Genomic DNA, 17294 nt, shown 5'->3' with positions numbered 1-17294 from the left:
CCATCCCTGTACTGAGTTCCCGGGTCTGTACACCCGCTGTGCCCATTATGAGGGGTTTTTCAACATATTTTACATGGTAGAGATGGAAATGTTTGCGACATTGTTTACATGTGGAATGCATAAATGGATATGGCCATATGTGCTTCTGCCACTGCCTTTTAAATTTAGGCCAGGGGGGAGATGTGAACGTAAACAATGAGTGGGCAGCAGCACAGGATGACCTCGACCTTCAGTCATTCAGTACCTGCACTGCTGCTTCCTAGTGAATGACTGATTCGGCTCTTAGGTCCGGTTCACACTGAGGCATCACGACTTACAGCGCGACTGCCTCAGGCGACCTGGACGCGACCACTGCGGCGACTTGTATAGAAGTCAATGCAAGTCGCCCCAAAAGTCGTACAGGAACCTTTTTCTAAGTCGGATTGACTTGAGTCGCTCCGATTAGAACGGTTCCATTGCACAGAGCGGGAAGCTACTTGTCAGGTGGCTAAGTGGCCTGACGAGTCGCCCCTGTGTGAACCGGCTCTTAGGAAAATATGAACATAAACAATGGTAGGCAAGGGCGGCAGCGCAGGATGACCTCGGCCTTCAGTCATTCTGGTACACATCTCACGACATATGGACATAAGAGCTTGTACTGTATGTCCGACTTGAGCTGCTCTATGGGCCAAAATCTTGGTCTGTTTGAATTTGCATCCACCACCACACCCATGGGCATGGATGAGGAAAGATGTGGCCTTTGTAGACCTTTCTTCTATTATCTGATTGAAAACAATGGATTCTTTGCCCTCTAATACACCAGCAATGCTTCTGGTAGCCACAGGATCTTTGCCTTTGGTCCCCTCCATTGACCCCCTACTGATCTTTAATGAAAGGTTCACTTCAATAAGTCTCCAAGGCCATAAGACGGGTTTTGGAAGGCAGAAGGTACAGTAGAGGGTTTATAGGCTGTATATCCAATGACTGGTGAAACCCGGCCATGGGGAGCACACAAAAATGGCGGCCACCCTATGAGGTCTCTCACAACGCTCACCCCCCCCCCCCCCCCCGCTACAGCTGAGAATGCATTTGATACAAAGCCACCACGTTGTATTGACTCTGGGCTCAGACTGTTCCAGGATGTTTTCATTCATTAATAATGTTGCCATTAATTTCCGGCATTTTTAATAAGAAGCCCCCATGACGGACGGCGGTTATCCCCCTCTTTAATTAGCCTCCGAGCCCGTGTAACATCCGCTGCGCCAAATAACTTCAGTGGAAGCCTGGGATCAGCTAATCAGCTAAACATACATCAAGGTTCAGTAAACAAAGCAAATTCTGCCGGCTGCAAACACAAATAGATTTATTTTATGTTAAATGCGTTCAATGAACCGCAACGCCTAATTTACTGCCGAAACACTGCTTTAACCTCTTCACATCCTCCGTTCAATGGGGGGGAAAATAATTATCATTATTTCAGGATCCTTAAGCAGAAGAGAAGAGGAATTTTTCATTCTATGCGGGAAGGATAAATACATTGCAAAGTGCACCTATCTAGGGGTGGAGGAAAAGATGGAAGACATTGGTGTGGGGGAATGATGGAGGCCTACAGGACATTGGTCAGAGGGAAAGATGGAGATCTACGGGAATTTGGTGGTGGGGGGGGGAGATGGAGGCCTACTTGCATTGGTCAAGGGGAAAGATGGAGGTCCGTGGGATCATTGGTGAGGGAGAAAGATGGAGACCTACAGGACATTGGTAAGGGGGAAAGATTGAGGCTTACGGGACATTGGTCAGAGGGAAAGATGGAGGCCTACAGGATATTGGTCAGAGGGAAAGATGGAGACCTTTGGGACATTGGTGAGGGGGAAAGATGGAGGCCTACGGGACATTGGTCAGAGGGAAAGATGGAGACCTATGGGGCATGCGGGACATTGGTGGGGGAGACCTATTGGACATTGGTGAGGGGGAAAGATGGAGGCATACGGGACATTGGTCAGAGGTAAAGATGGAGACCCAAGACTGAAAAAAAAGGGGCGTGGCCGGATGTGTGGAGTGGAGTAAGTGAGCGTGTGAAAGACGCTGTGTGTGTCTCCCTCCCTGGCCCCCATGGCGAAAGATTGGAATGCTTAACAATACGACCGGGTGCAGGGTGAGGAGGGCTGAAGCTGTACAAGCACAAGCTGCACAAGCACAGTAGACGCTGGAAGGAACGGCGCTATATTACCTTAGCGTGCTGAGCTCTCGGAGCTCTCGGAGATCCCCGCTGACTTCCGGGTTCCGCTGACATCCGGGTTCCGCATCCCGACGGCCGAAGAGAGGCGCGAGATACCTCCGAGCAACGCCGATCTACGCCGAATCCCTCCTACTGAGAGATGCCGCCTACAGTAACCACCGAAGGTTCCCCCGCTCCCCGGTAAATCGCAACAGGAAGAAGGAGGTAAGCGGAGGGAGTGTAGAGAGGAAGAAGCCGGCAGCCTGAGGGGCATAGTGGCGGAGGTCTGGTGGAGAAAGCTTGGACATAGTGATGCCTGGAGGCTGGTAACACTTAATCAGGCACCGGAGGGGGTATGAAAGATTGGTATTCCCCTGTCAGTTTTTTTTATCTTTGTCTCTCTGGATGCCTGAGCATAGCAGGCGGAGGTTTTAGCAGTGTAAGCCTTTGACATAGCGGTGCCTGGTGACTGGCAATTAACAAACAGGAGTGTGCTGGCTGAGGGTGAGGAGGACTTATAATACTTCTATCTGGACTTCACCGTATTGTACTGCACAGTAAGGGGAATGAACAGTACCTGAAATAATATGTGCAAATAAGTACCGGCTCTCCTGGTCATGTTCCTATTTTTTTTTATTTTATTTTTTTTATTCCCTTTGTGATGTTTGGATGTTCGGATCCCACTGCCTCCTGTGGGTGCCTAAAGGCAAGAGACTGCTAAAATAGATAATCTGGGCAAAGGAATACTTTTTGTTAAAAAGGAAACTGAATATTCTGTAAGTAGCAGAGAACGTGTGGACTGACTATAAAACTGGTTATAAATCTAGCTCAGCACTCTACTAATCTATTAACTGTGGGACAGTCTCTGTGTAAAAAAAAAAAAAAAAAAAAAAGGGACAAGTTAAACAGTGAAGGAGCCAATCTGAGTAAATAAATGTATGTGGTGTTGTAAAACCAGGAAATAGGAGGTCTTTGTGTTATATGAAAGGAGCATCGGAATACGGTCATTACCGCAATAAATGAATATTGCGTTGTGGGCGGCCTGATTTGAAACCCTTTAAAATACGATACAACACGATATATCCAGGATTGTCCCGAAGTCAGGGACGAGGAAAGGGAAAGTAAGATGCAACATTTACGTTCTGCAAAAGAAAGGGGGGAAAAAAGCTCGCAACAGTCCGTTACAGCAGCGAAGTTAGAACAATATGCTCACAACCCGGTTCAGTCATCCCAGACACCTCCAAAAAAAGGACAGTCAAAGGGGCAGCAAGGGGCAATGACTGAAAGGAAAAGTATGGGACAGTCAAATATTAATATCAACACACAAGCTGGAGCAGTGGTAAAACCCTCAGTAAATAGAAATACGGAAGTGGGGGAACAGAATATAGAAATAACAGTAGGTGACTCCCCCCCGATAGAAAAGGAGCCAACTATAAAGGATGTGCTATTGGCGGTAAACGCATGCAACATTTCGCTTAAAGAACTCTGTAATCAAATGAAGGGAGTGAAGGAAGATCTAATGGTGGTAAGGCAAGACCTACAGAAAGTGGTGGAAAGGACGACAGAACTTGAGATAAGGACTAGCAGATTAGAAGACGATACAACATTCCTAATTAAAGAAATAGAAAGCCTGAAGGAGCAGTTCAGTGGATATAGAACAAGAATGGACGAAATGGAAAATAGGCTCAGGAGGGACAATGTGCGAGTAGTGGGGCTTCCGGAAAAAAGTGAGGGTGTAAACCCTGCTGAATTTATGGAGCATCTTCTGGTTGAACTGTTTGGGAGGGATGCTTTTTCAACAGCGTTCTCAATAGAGAGGGCGCATAGGGTACCCTTTAGAGCACCATTGGAGGGGGGCCGTCCCAGGCCATTATTAATGAAATTACTCAATTATAAAGATAAAGTGGTGTTATTACGGAAGGCAAGGGAAATGGGGAATGTACTGTATAAGGGTGTTAGAATTTCATTATATTCTGATTTTTCCCCAGAATTTCAGAGAAAAAGGGTAGAGTTCCTCCAGGTGAAACGCAGGTTACAGAAGCTCAGGGTGCCGTATGCTCTTCTTTATCCTGCAAAGCTACGGATTAATGCACTAGGGCATACTCAGGTTTTCTGTTCCCCAATGGAAGTGGAAAAATGGATAGAAGAAAATAAAGAAAAGTTGTAGTCGTTGGGGTTCCTAGTACTGAGTGGGATAGGAAGATAGAAAGAGATGGGGGGATGAAGTATGTGTGTCTTTTTTTTTTTGTGTCTGTATGGGAGGGGGGCCGGGAGGGAGGTAACACACGGCGAGCGTACTAGGTGTGGGTGGCAAATAGGTTGTGAAGAGAGTGGTATAAGGTCACTAATAGCCCCTAGGGTAACACCTAGGAAGGTGGGGGAGGGGTGGGAGGGAGGTAGAAGGGGGGGAGAGGGGGTGGGTGTAGTAGGGAAAATAGGGGGGAGGCTGAAGGGGAAAAAAAATATGTATGCACTAATAAATGGAGTACAGGAAATAACTCAAATCAAGAAAGGACACAAATTGAGGGGTGGTAAAACTTGGGGTGGTAAAAAACAAGGAAAATATATTGGTCACAAGGGGGAAAATGGTAATAAACAATTATATGGTATAATTTATATCAAAAGACACATAATATATGAATTAATGGGGACGCCTAATAAATTTGTTATTACACTAGGGAGTAATATTTGGGGAGCGCGGTATAAGGTAATAAAAGAAGCTAGGGGGGAGTTGGTGGGTACTGGGAGACAAATGGTTCTCAATAGTGTCCTCAGTAGACTGGTTATTTTGCTCTCTCTCTTTCCTGCCCTAGTTTTTTTTTTTTTTTCTCTCTCCTCTTTATTTGTTTATGGCTATGCAGGACGGTAAAATTAAGATAGGCTCCTGGAATGTGAGGGGTCTGGGGACGCAGGTGAAACAAAAAGCTGTGCTATCCTTGTTGGAGGGATGTGGAGTAGAGCTGCTCTGCATACAGGAGACCCATTTAAATAGAGATACAATATACCGGTTGCAGAGTAGAAAATATCAATTTCAATATCACTCTGTTTATTCGACATATAGTAGAGGGGTGAGTGTCTTGGTAAAAACGGGGGTGAATTTTGTATGTAAACGGGTCAGCCTGGATGAAAAAGGCAGATACATTTTCTTACATTGCTTAATTGAAAATAGAGAATGTATGTTGGCAAATATCTACATCCCTCCACCATTTAAAATGGAAGTGCTTTTTAAATTACAGGAATTTTTAGTGGGGATAGATGGTGTTCCTATAATAATAGTAGGGGATTTCAACACGGTATTGGATATTAAAATTGATAGATTCCCAGAAAAAACACTGGCGGAACCAGCTTGGCAGGGGAGGTTGGGACAGTACCTGGAAGAAGTAGGACTACGGGATTTATGGAGAACTGGGAACCCGGGAGTTCGGCAGTATAGTTGTTACTCGGCCACGCATACTACGTTATCCAGGATTGATATGATACTGGGGAATGACCTGGCCTTACAAATGGTGGAAAAGGTTGAATATCAGCCCAGGGGGATTTCAGATCATTCCCCAGTGACAGCAGTATTAAAAATGAGAGAACGTAAGGTACAGAGGTTGTGGAAAGTGAACCCGCTCTGGTTAGAACTGATAAAAAAAGAGACAGAAGAACGCCCTGAGAGAATTCAGTGGGAATTAAAAGAATTTCTAAAAAATAACCGGGGTACAGTAACATCAGGGATCCTGTGGGATACTCTGAAAGCTTTTTTGAGGGGTCTTATGATCCAATCAATAGCAAAAATAAACAGAAAGTCTAGGGAACAGGAGGTACAAATAGGGAGAGAAGTGTTAGAGGCTGAAAGAGATTTTATTAGCGACCCCACGCAGGGCAAAGAAAAAATCTGGTTAGATAAACAAGAAGAACTTAGGCTATTAACTCTGAAGAAAGCAGAGATTCAACATATGTTCCAACGCCAAGCCTCCTTTGCTGAAGGGGAAAGCGTGGGAAAAATGTTGGCACAACTGGTGAAGAATAACTCGGGTCCCTCCTCAATTTCGGCGATTAGGATACCTGAGGGAAAGGTTACAACAGAAACTGGGAGTATATGCCAAGCATTTGAAGGATATTATAAAAACCTATATACTGCACAGAAAGTGGGGATGGATGAGCAAATGGAAACATTTTTAGGTCAATTAGAGGTACCATGTTTGAAACAAGAAGAAAGAGAGGAACTGGAAGCCCCAATAACTTTGAAAGAACTTCAGGAAGCAGTTGCGAGTATGCCAAATCAGAAATCGCCTGGGCCGGATGGACTACCGATTGAAGTCTATAAAAATTTTGGCGAGATACTGCTTCCTGAACTCCTGGAGATGTTAAGAGGAGCATATGGGGAGGGTAAATTGCCTCCATCAATGATGGAGGCGGTTATAACCCTGTTGTACAAAGAAGGGAAGGACGCCCTAGATGTTGCAGCGTATAGGCCAATTTCTCTCCTGTGTACCGATACAAAGATACTGGCCAAGGTATTAGCGATTAGGCTTAATCGAGTTATAGCAAGATTAGTCCATATGGACCAAACAGGGTTTATAGCCAACAGGTCAACGAGTATAAATATTAGAAGAGCCTTTTTGAATTTGCAGGTCCCAATGGATAACGATACTCCGGGTGCAGTAGTGGCATTGGATGTAAGGAAAGCATTTGATAGCGTAGAATGGGGATATATATGGAAAGTTTTGGAGAAATTTGGCCTGGGTCCTTCCTTCATAGGATGGATTAGGATGCTATATGACAAACCTAGTGCGAGACTAAAAATTAATAATGAGTTATCCGGGAAAATAGAGCTGGGGAGAGGGACGAGGCAGGGGTGCCCATTATCACCCCTGCTCTTTGCATTGGCTATAGAGCCCTTGGCATGTGCAATTAGAGCAAACCGGGAGATAGTCGGTTTTGTAAGAAAAACTGGAGAGGAAAAAATCTCACTTTATGCAGACGATATCCTATTGTTTTTAGGGGATATGAGGTACTCACTACCAAGGGCAATGGGACTGGTGCAAGGGTTTGGAGGCTTCACAGGGCTGGAGATAAATTGGGAAAAATCGGAATGTCTTCCTTTGGACCCAATTGGTCAGCAAACGGCCCTGGGAACCCCCCAAATGCCAATAGTGGATAAGTTGAAATATCTGGGAGTAACCTTGTCAAGGGATCCTAAGCAATATATAAGTCATAACTTAGTCCCATTATTGGCTAAGTTTAAACAAAAAATTGCTATATGGAAACGAATGCCTCTCTCGGTGGCTGGCAGATGCAATCTGATAAAAATGATATGGATGCCCCAACTTTTATACATATTACATAATGCCCCAATATGGATTAACAGAAGTTGGTTTAATAAAATCGAGATGTTGTTTAGGGAGTTAATATGGAGGGGAGGACAGGCCAGATTGAGATTGCGGATGCTTCAGCTACCGGGAGAGGAAGGAGGATTCGCGGTCCCTTATCCGGAGTGCTATTTTTGGGCGTCCCAATTACAACAGCTAGGGGGGATTGATGAGATGAACGGAGGAACCCCAAATGGGAGATTAGTATTAACAGGCTCCCCACATAGCACCCTGATTGAGACCTTGGAAGCGGACTCATTCCAGTGTAGATGCCCTACAGTAAAAATGATGTTAAAGCTATGGGATATAGTTAAAAAAAAAATGGGATATAGTGAAATAACAAAGTATACGCCTCTCTGGAACAATAAGAAGCTACAGGAAATATGGCGGGTTGGAAAAATTGTAGAATGGGAAAAATGTGGCATTGTAAGGCTTAGCCATTTATATGGCGGCAGGGGTATTAAATCTTTCGATCAACTGCAAAAAGAATTTAAGATATCACAAAACTCATTTTATGCCTATATACAAGTGAGGCACGCTTTAAAGACCCAGTTTGGAAACCTGTTACTAACATGGGAAGAACTGCCCTTGCTATACCCAGTAGCACAAGCAGGACCCACTAAAGGATTAATATCTAAATTCTATGCCCAGTTGGGTGAACAGATTAATAGTGAGAGGAAAGGGAGGGTTGAGAAGGAGAAATGGGAGCAAGACTTAGGTAATATAACACGAGTACAGTGGAAAAATATCCTAGCGGCATGCCCAAAGGTCTCGGTCTCTCCTCCCCAGAGGATTTCCCACTTGATGGTAATTAATAGAGCATACTATACTCCCCAGAAATTATTTAAATTTGGTAAGAGAACAGATGACTGTTGCCCCAGGTGTGGGGGGTCAGGGAATTTAATGCACATGCTCTGGAAATGTCCCAAATTATTTAGATACTGGGAAGGAGTGGTAAAGATAATAAGTAGGGCCTTTGGGACGGCAATAGAATTAGATCCCATAGTGTGTATCTTAGGTTATAGAAAGGAGGAAGTAGAGAGAAAGGGAGTAACAACGGTAATCCTAAGATGTTTATTCCAAGCCAGAAGGATGATAGCTAGGAGATGGCAATCAAAGCTAGCCCCCACAGTAGAGGATTGGATAAGGGCGGTAAATGAATATCTATGTAAGGAGAGGGCAGTATATGCAAAACGAAATAACCTAAAAGAGTTTAATAGGAACTGGCGAGAGTGGATAGAAGAGATGCATACCCCAGTTTAAACCATGATAGGAAAGGGAAGAGGGGAGGGGGAGGGGGGACGGGTAATGGGAAGGAGAAGGGTAGTGTACATTAAAGGTACGGGAATCATCATAACACATTTATGATACACTGTAGGATAAAAGTACAAATATATATATAGGAGGGGAGGGGAGGGGGGGTGGTGTCGATAGAAAGGGTGGGAGGGAGGGGAGGGGTTATATTAGTAGGAAAAATGTAGGAATTGCAAAAATAGTTGAGGAAGGATAAGGGGGGTTATGGTATTGTTTAGATATTGTTTTCTTTTGTCTGTTAATTATATGTGATGTATGGATGTATTTTCATGTCCCCCGTCCCCTCCTAGAACTTTAAAACTCAGACTTCGGAATGGAAGGAAGATGTATTTGAATCCTGGCAATGTTATTTTAAAATGTGGTCTGTATAATGTGAAAATTTAATAAAGATTAATAATAAAAAAAAATAAAAATAAAAAAAAAGATGGAGACCTATTGGACATTGGTGAGGGGGCAAGATGGGAGGCCTATAGGACATTGGTCTGAAGGAAAGATGGAGACCTATGGGGCATTGGTGAGGGGGAAAGACGGAGGCCTACGGGACATTGGTCAGAGGGAAAGATTAAGGTCCGTGGGATCATTGGTGAGGGGGAAACATGGAGGCCTATGGGACATTGGTCAGAGGGAAAGATGGAGGCCTACAGGATATTGGTAAGGGGGAAAGATCGAGGCTTACGGGACATTGGCCAGAGGGAAAGATGGAGGCCTACAGGACATTGGTCAGAGTATTTACAAATATTCACAGGCTGAAAAAAAGTAAGGTTTATAAACCCTCATGTACAGGAGTGCCCATCAGAGTCCACCCTTACATCTAAGTGTGCCCAGCAGAATCCCCTCTTATTACATCCATTTGTGCCCAGCAGAGTCCCCCCTTTTCATGTGTGTGTTACCATCAGAGCCCCTCTTACATACAGGAGTGTCCAGCGGAGTCCCCCCTTACATCCAGAAGTGCTCATTAGATTCCCCCCTTTGATCTATGAGTGCCCATCAGCCCCCCCCCCCCCCCCCAAAATGATGAACATCCAACCTTGCAGCAACCTTGTGGCCAGCAGATTCCCCCCTTTACCTTTCAGGTGGCAGAGTAGCAGGGCAGAAGCCAGAATAGGTCTGAACGGAGAAGTCTTCCTGTAAATGATAGGGCGAGTCAAACACACCATTGGTTGCTAGAATCCCCACGGTCCTGGCAGACAACCCCGGTCGTTGCTGTAGGCAATCTGGACTGGGGAGGGGGGGGGGGGGGGTCATAGCTGACTGGCCGTGGATTTGTCAGTCTTCCTATTACAATACACAGACTGCAGAATCCATCACCAGCCAAGGTATTTTCATGCACAGTTGCTGTGGGCCACATAAAATCTTGGAGTGGTCAACATGTGGGCCTTAGGTCATAGTTTGGAGACCCTTGCTCTAATGGTTAGTGGGTTCAAATCAGCTACTGTATCATTTTCTACTGTAGTAACGAGAAAATTTGAACGAGGCGGATGGAAAAAATTTTCTCAAATGAACAAAATTCTAACGGTGAACATGGTTTTCCTTTAGGAAAAATTGTAAGTATTGTTTGTGAAACCCGTTTAATGCGTCTGGCAGGAAGGAATGTTCTGATGAGTGTTTTTTCTACAAACGTTCAAATAAAAAACCCAACCATGTATGGAAAGCTTTAAACCAAACAGCTTGTTGCCATTACTACAGTCATCATCCATTTATTTGTAGATCGTGATCGTGTCTCCTCTCAGGCTGGGTTCACACCATATGCAATTTGGAAGTGGGGTTTTTCCACATAGCAGGAGAATGTGACTGGCTCTCTATGGGGCCGGTTCACATATCTCCGCAGCAGGTCTGGTGCGTTTTGCACGAAAACCGTGTGCCTTTTTTGGTCCGTTTCCAGGTCCGAATTCAGCCCAAATTCGACCTGAAACGGTGAACCAGCATGCCCCGGACCTCTGCTGTGCGACGAATGCGGCGATGATATGAATCCAGCCTCAAGCGCTTTCCTTAACTTTTTACAAATGTAGTTGTTTCCCATAGCCGAGGTCCTCCAGATAAGCCCATATCTGTGGAGTGTTCCATGAGTAACTTTAAAGTTAGTTCATGGATGCATGCCCTGGATGCCACGTATTGTAGACAATTGCGGGTCCAGGGAGATAGCAAAGAGCAGAATGGACACCGGCAACCCTGTCTATCTCCTTTTACAGCATTCAATGGAAGGTGAGATGTCACCATCTATTCTAACATTTGCTGTAGGCCAGGGGTCTCAAACTGGCGGCCCTCCAGCTGTTGCTAAACTACAAGTCCCATGAGGCATTGCAAGGCTGACAGTTACAAGCATGATTCCCCCCAGGCAGAGGCATGATGGGACTTGTAGTTTTGCAACAGCTGGAGGGCCGCCAGTTTGAGACCCCCGCTGTAGGCTGTTCATATATAGTCATAACACTGGAAAGCATAGGGCCCAGGTCCATGTTTTGTCATCTCCGGAGCATAGAATACTGCTGTAAGGACTGGGAACTGAAACCACAACCTTTGCTGCTCCTGGAAGTGGCCCTTCTTGCTGAGCCCCCTCAGATGCTGGACAGCTCCCTATCCGATCCTTTGGGCGCTTGCCTTGTCTCTTGTTTCTGGTGAACCTTGAACTCTTTGCTCCTCCCATGAACTTCCTAATATCCTTACTACGCTTCTGCTTGATCGCAACCTGCAACCACTCGTTACCGAGCTTTGGCTTGTTTACTGACTACACTTCTGCTCGATCCCAACCTGCAACCACTCGTTACCGACCTGTGGCTTGTTTACTGACTACGCTTCTGCTTGATCCCAACCTGCAACCACTCGTTACTGAGCTTTGACTTGTTTACTAACTACGCTTCTGCTCGATCCCAACCTGCAACCACTCGTTACCGACCTTTGGCTTGTTTACTGACTACGCTTCTGCTCGATCCCAACCTGCAACCACTCGTTACTGAGCTTTGACTTGTTTACTAACTACGCTTCTGCTCGATCCCAACCTGCAACCACTCGTTACCAACCTTTGGCTTGTTTACTGACTACGCTTCTGCTCGATCCCAACCTGCAACCACTCGTTACTGAGCTTTGGCTTGTTTACGGACTACGCTTCTGCTCGATCCCAACCTGCAACCTCTCGTTACCGAGCTTTGGCTTGTTTACTGACTACACTTCTGCTTGATCCCAACCTGCAACCACTCGTTACCGACCTTTGGCTTGTTTACTGACTACACTTCTGCTTGGTCCCAACCTGCAACCACTCGTTACCGACCTTTGGTTTGTTTACTGACTACGCTTCTGCACGATCCCAACCTACAACCACTCGTTACCGACCTTTGGCTTGTGTACTGACTACACTTCTGCTTGATCCCAACCTGCTATATGTGCTACAGGACACTGACTTGCGCAACTTCTGCTGGGACGATCCTGAGGACTGGGGAGCAGCAAAACCCATCTCCTCCATCAGGAGCTCTGGCGAATACCGGTTAGTACTTAGACGGCACCTCAGATGAGCCCGCACCATGCACCAGGGTGACCTGCTTGTGTTATTATCCTGCTGGTCGGTGGGAGCCTCTCTACTGCTATAGCTAAGGGTCTCTGAGGCTGATCCCTGACGGGGTCACTAGACAGGATGAGCAGAGGCACTTTGTGAAAATGGGCATAATGTGTGATTAATTATGGATGAACATAAGGATCTATCTCAATAATAAGAATGCGGCGCTACCTAAAAGTACTAAAACTTGTAAATGAATAATAATCCCAAAATCAATATAAATCAAATAATATCGACTAAATGAAACATGGATATAATAAGAAATGAATCCATATAGATAATCCAAATAAAGATACGTGTGCACGCAATAAATGTGCAACAATTAGTGAATAAAAGTCTGTGAAAAATTATCAATCCAGTGATTAAATAGAAATAATTTGCATAAGTAATCCAAATATAAACAAGCGTATAAAAAATATATATATATATATATAAAAATATATAAAAATATATAAAGTGAAAAATCCGTGAAAAAACAAATGTAGTGACTATTTAGATAATCAATATACACACGTGATTGTCCATAAATAAAGTGCACTGATGACTGATGAATTGCAAAAAATATACAAATAAAGTTCATGCAAAAAAGTGTGAAGAATCAATTCCCAAGAGTGGCAAATCACTGCAAACTTCAGTGCTTAATGGGTGCACCAACTATTTTCCCCAGCCTCTCACCTCCAATAGCTGGTAAACAGGCACTGTGTAAAAGGATAACTGCTGGCTTCTTAATCTTTCAGTCACACTGCTCCACCGCTGTTTGTATTTCACTGTAAGGTTATATATTATATGCCCTCCTAATAGCTCCAGGAAATCCAAGCCATATAAAGTGGAAAAACACAGAGGGCTTTCATGTGTAGTATCTTCGCTTTTTTATTGAAATAAACAGGTAAAATCCACACTTACATTCACAAATACAGCAGAGTGTGCAGCAATCGCGGACTTCCGGTTTCGGCCGAAACCGGAAGTCCGCGATTGCTGCACACTCTGCTGTATTTGTGAATGTAAGTGTGGATTTTACCTGTTTATTTCAATAAAAAAGCGAAGATACTACACATGAAAGCCCTCTGTGTTTTTCCACTTTATATGGCTTGGATTTCCTGGAGCTATTAGGAGGGCATATAATATATAACCTTACAGTGAAATACAAACAGCGGTGGAGCAGTGTGACTGAAAGATTAAGAAGCCAGCAGTTATCCTTTTACACAGTGCCTGTTTACCAGCTATTGGAGGTGAGAGGCTGGGGAAAATAGTTGGTGCACCCATTAAGCACTGAAGTTTGCAGTGATTTGCCACTCTTGGGAATTGATTCTTCACACTTTTTTGCATGAACTTTATTTGTATATTTTTTGCAATTCATCAGTCATCAGTGCACTTTATTTATGGACAATCACGTGTGTATATTGATTATCTAAATAGTCACTACATTTGTTTTTTCACGGATTTTTCACTTTATATATTTTTATATATTTTTATATATATATATATATATTTTTTATACGCTTGTTTATATTTGGATTACTTATGCAAATTATTTCTATTTAATCACTGGATTGATAATTTTTCACAGACTTTTATTCACTAATTGTTGCACATTTATTGCGTGCACACGTATCTTTATTTGGATTATCTATATGGATTCATTTCTTATTATATCCATGTTTCATTTAGTCGATATTATTTGATTTATATTGATTTTGGGATTATTATTCATTTACAAGTTTTAGTACTTTTAGGTAGCGCCGCATTCTTATTAATTTATATACCTATTTTTTAGTGCAGAGATCACTGTTTTTATGCTGGCTGCTTCCTATGCGCATCAATTTTGTATTTATTTAAATATTTTAAAAAATTTTTTAAAAAATTTTTTTATGACATATTAGGTGGAGCGCACTAGTTTACTCTTTACACAAGGATCTATCTCAGGCTTTTCCCCCTTGAAGGAAGCGCACTTGGTTCAGATGGAGTTAGGAAGGTAGGAGGGGGTTTAGGGCAAGGAACTGATATCTGTACATAGACTTTCATATCTAAACTGATTGGGGAGATTGGCCTGTAACATTGGTGTAGAAGATCTTTATGATCTTTCAGGAAAACTGTAATATGTGCTGATTTGGAATCTGGGAGAGCAAGTGTGCCCAGGGTGATGGGTTTGGTGATGTTTGGAAAGGTGGGAGACAAAATTGTTCAAATAAGTTACAGTTGCAGACCATGTGAGCCTGGGCTCTTCCTATTAGGCATGAGACACGGATACTGTCAGGATCCAGGTCTGAACCTGCGACCTTTGCTGTGTCTGACATTGTCTCTTCTTGCTGAATCACCTGAGATGCTGGACAGCTCCTTGCATGATTCCTTAGGGAACACTGGCTTGTTTCTCTTGAACTCCTTGCTCCTCCCATGAACGTCTTATTTAAACCACGTCTCTGCACTTCTATTTGCCAGATTATTGTGCTCTCTACAGCTAATATCTTGCTCTCGTCTCCCCTGCTGCCATCCATATCTCCACTACCACTCAATACTGACCTTTGGCTTGCTTAGTGACCACACTTATGCTTGATCCCTACCTGCTATATATGCTACTGGACCCCGGCTTGCTCACCTCCTGGTGGTGTGATCCTGAGGACCATGACCTGGTAAGAACACGTCCTACCTGATCCCTACCTGCTATATCTGCTACTGGACCTTGGCTTGCTCACCTCCTGGTGGTGTGATCCTGGGGACCATGACCTGGTAAGAACACGTCCTACCTGCTATATCTGCTATTGGATCTCGGCTTGCTCACCTCCTGGTGGTGTGATCCTGGGGACCATGACCTGGTAAGAACACATCCTACCTGTTATATCTGCTATTGGACCCCGGCTTGCTCAACTTCTGGTGGTGTGATCCTGGGGACCATGACCTGGTAAGAACACATCCTACCTGCTATATCTGCTATTGGACCTCGGCTTGCTCACCTCCTGGTGGTGTGATCCTGGGGACCATGACCTGGTAAGAACACATCCTACCTGTTATATCTGCTATTGGACCCCGGCTTGCTCAACTTCTGGTGGTGTGATCCTGGGGACCATGACCTGGTAAGAACACATCCTACCTGCTATATCTACTATTGGACCTCGGCTTGCTCACCTCCTGGTGGTGTGATCCTGGGGACCATGACCTGGTAAGAACACGTCCTACCTGCAATATCTGCTACTGGACCCCAGCTTGCTCACCTCCTGGTGGTGTGATCCTGAGGACCATAACCTGGTAAGAACACACCCTACCTGCAATATCTGCTACTGAACCCCAGCTTGCTCACCTCCTGGTGGTGTGATCCTGAGGACCATGACCTGGTAAGAACACGTCCTACCTGCTATATCTGCTACTGGACCCCAGCTTGCTCACCTCCTGGTGGTGTGATCCTGAGGACCATGACCTGGTAAGAACACGTCCTACCTGATCCCTACCTGCAATATCTGCTACTGGACCCCGGCTTGCTCACCTCCTGGTGGTGTGATCCGGAGGACCATGACCTGGTAAGAACACGCCCTACCTGATTCCCTACCTGCTATATCTGCTACTGGACCCCGGCTTGCTCACCTCCTGGTGGTATGATCCTGAGGACCAGGACCTGGTAAGAACACGCAGCAAAACCTATCCCCACCATCGGGAGCTCTGGTGAATACCAGTTAGTGCTTAGACCCCGCACTTCGGGTGAGCATGCATAATCCTCCAGGGTGGCCTGCTTGTGTGTCTATCCTGCTGGTTGGTCGGAGCCTCTCTATTGCTGTAGGACTGTGAATCTGACCCCTGATCATGTCAGATACATTGTTGCAGTACTGTGTCCTTTTGCCACATGTGCGCTGCCAGCCTGTGTTCAAAATACAGGTATATTTTAAGGCCCAACTGAAATTCCAGTTTCAAAGAGCTAAGTGCATTCCACATACCTACAGGGGTGCAAAAGATTTAAAGTTTGTATTCTTTAGAAAGCAGCCTGAGTAGAAAAGCCTGTCCTCTGCCAGCATGCTGTAGAAAAGGGCATTTGCTCTGTAGGTGGGAGAAGGTGGTCTCTCTGCAGAGGTCTAATACATCCCTGTTGAGTTACAGTTGCCTTATCATTCATTCATTTTAGCAGGAGGGGTGTTAGACCTCTGCAGAGAGACTACTGTTTCCGCACAGAAAGCAGGGGTGTTTCTGCTCAAGCTGTGGCTGCTTTCTAAATACCAACTGCAAGACTTTCCACACCTTTTGTTCTGGTGCACCTGGAATGGATTCCGCTAACTATACTGACAGTCCGGCACGTCCCCGGCGAGGCGTCCATCACACATACCCGCTGCTTCTTATACTTTATTTTCACTTAACACAACACAGATAAAGTTCAGCCATAAATACAATATATGTCAGTGAGGCTGATGTATAAAACACAAAAGAAAAGGTGGGCAATCCAGCACCAACCAATCAGATGCTTGCTTTCACTCTCTAACCCACCCTAGAGGTTCCTGTGTTCTCATACACCAGCCTGAGTGTCAGTTATCAGTAGTCGGTCATATCATAGTCACAGTGCAGACGGGGGGGGGGGGGGAGGAGCTCGGGGACTACAAGGGTCAAAGGTGACTAAGCCAAACGGAGGGAACACAGGCCGCAGCCCTCCGCTAATTCTTGACGGAGGCGACGATGATGATGATGACCACGAGGAGGACGAAGAGTCCGGTGGAGATGAGGCAACATTTCACCTTTCTGGCACGTCTCTGGAAGACAAAAGGGGAGAGAAAAACCACCGAGAGATTACAATACTATAAATATACTAAATACATTGTATCTTCAGTCTGGTCCCTATACATTGTATCCTCAGTCCGGTCCCTATACATTGTATCCTCAGTCCGGTCCCTCTACATTGTATCCTCAGTTCGGT

At 44.8% G+C, this 17294-nt stretch overlaps 1 protein-coding gene across 2 annotated transcripts in view; it reads right to left on the bottom strand.

The window, feature by feature from the left end:
- Positions 1-16715: 16715 nt before the first annotated feature.
- Positions 16716-17294, bottom strand: part of TSNARE1 (t-SNARE domain containing 1) — a 511756-nt gene continuing 511177 nt past the window's right edge. For both annotated transcript variants that reach the window (XM_077490486.1, XM_077490487.1), the window contains one exon: positions 16716-17130. In XM_077490486.1, the coding sequence (XP_077346612.1) occupies positions 17035-17130 (96 nt within the window). In that variant the 3' untranslated portion in view covers positions 16716-17034. The remainder of the gene's footprint in view (positions 17131-17294) is intronic.

The sequence above is a fragment of the Lithobates pipiens genome, unplaced genomic scaffold, assembly GCF_037356315.1.
Source record: "Lithobates pipiens isolate NorthernLeopardFrog02 unplaced genomic scaffold, aLitPip1_a1.2 Scaffold_19, whole genome shotgun sequence".
NCBI classification, from domain to species: Eukaryota; Metazoa; Chordata; class Amphibia; order Anura; family Ranidae; genus Lithobates; species Lithobates pipiens.
This window is presented reverse-complemented; position numbering and strand designations above follow the sequence as displayed.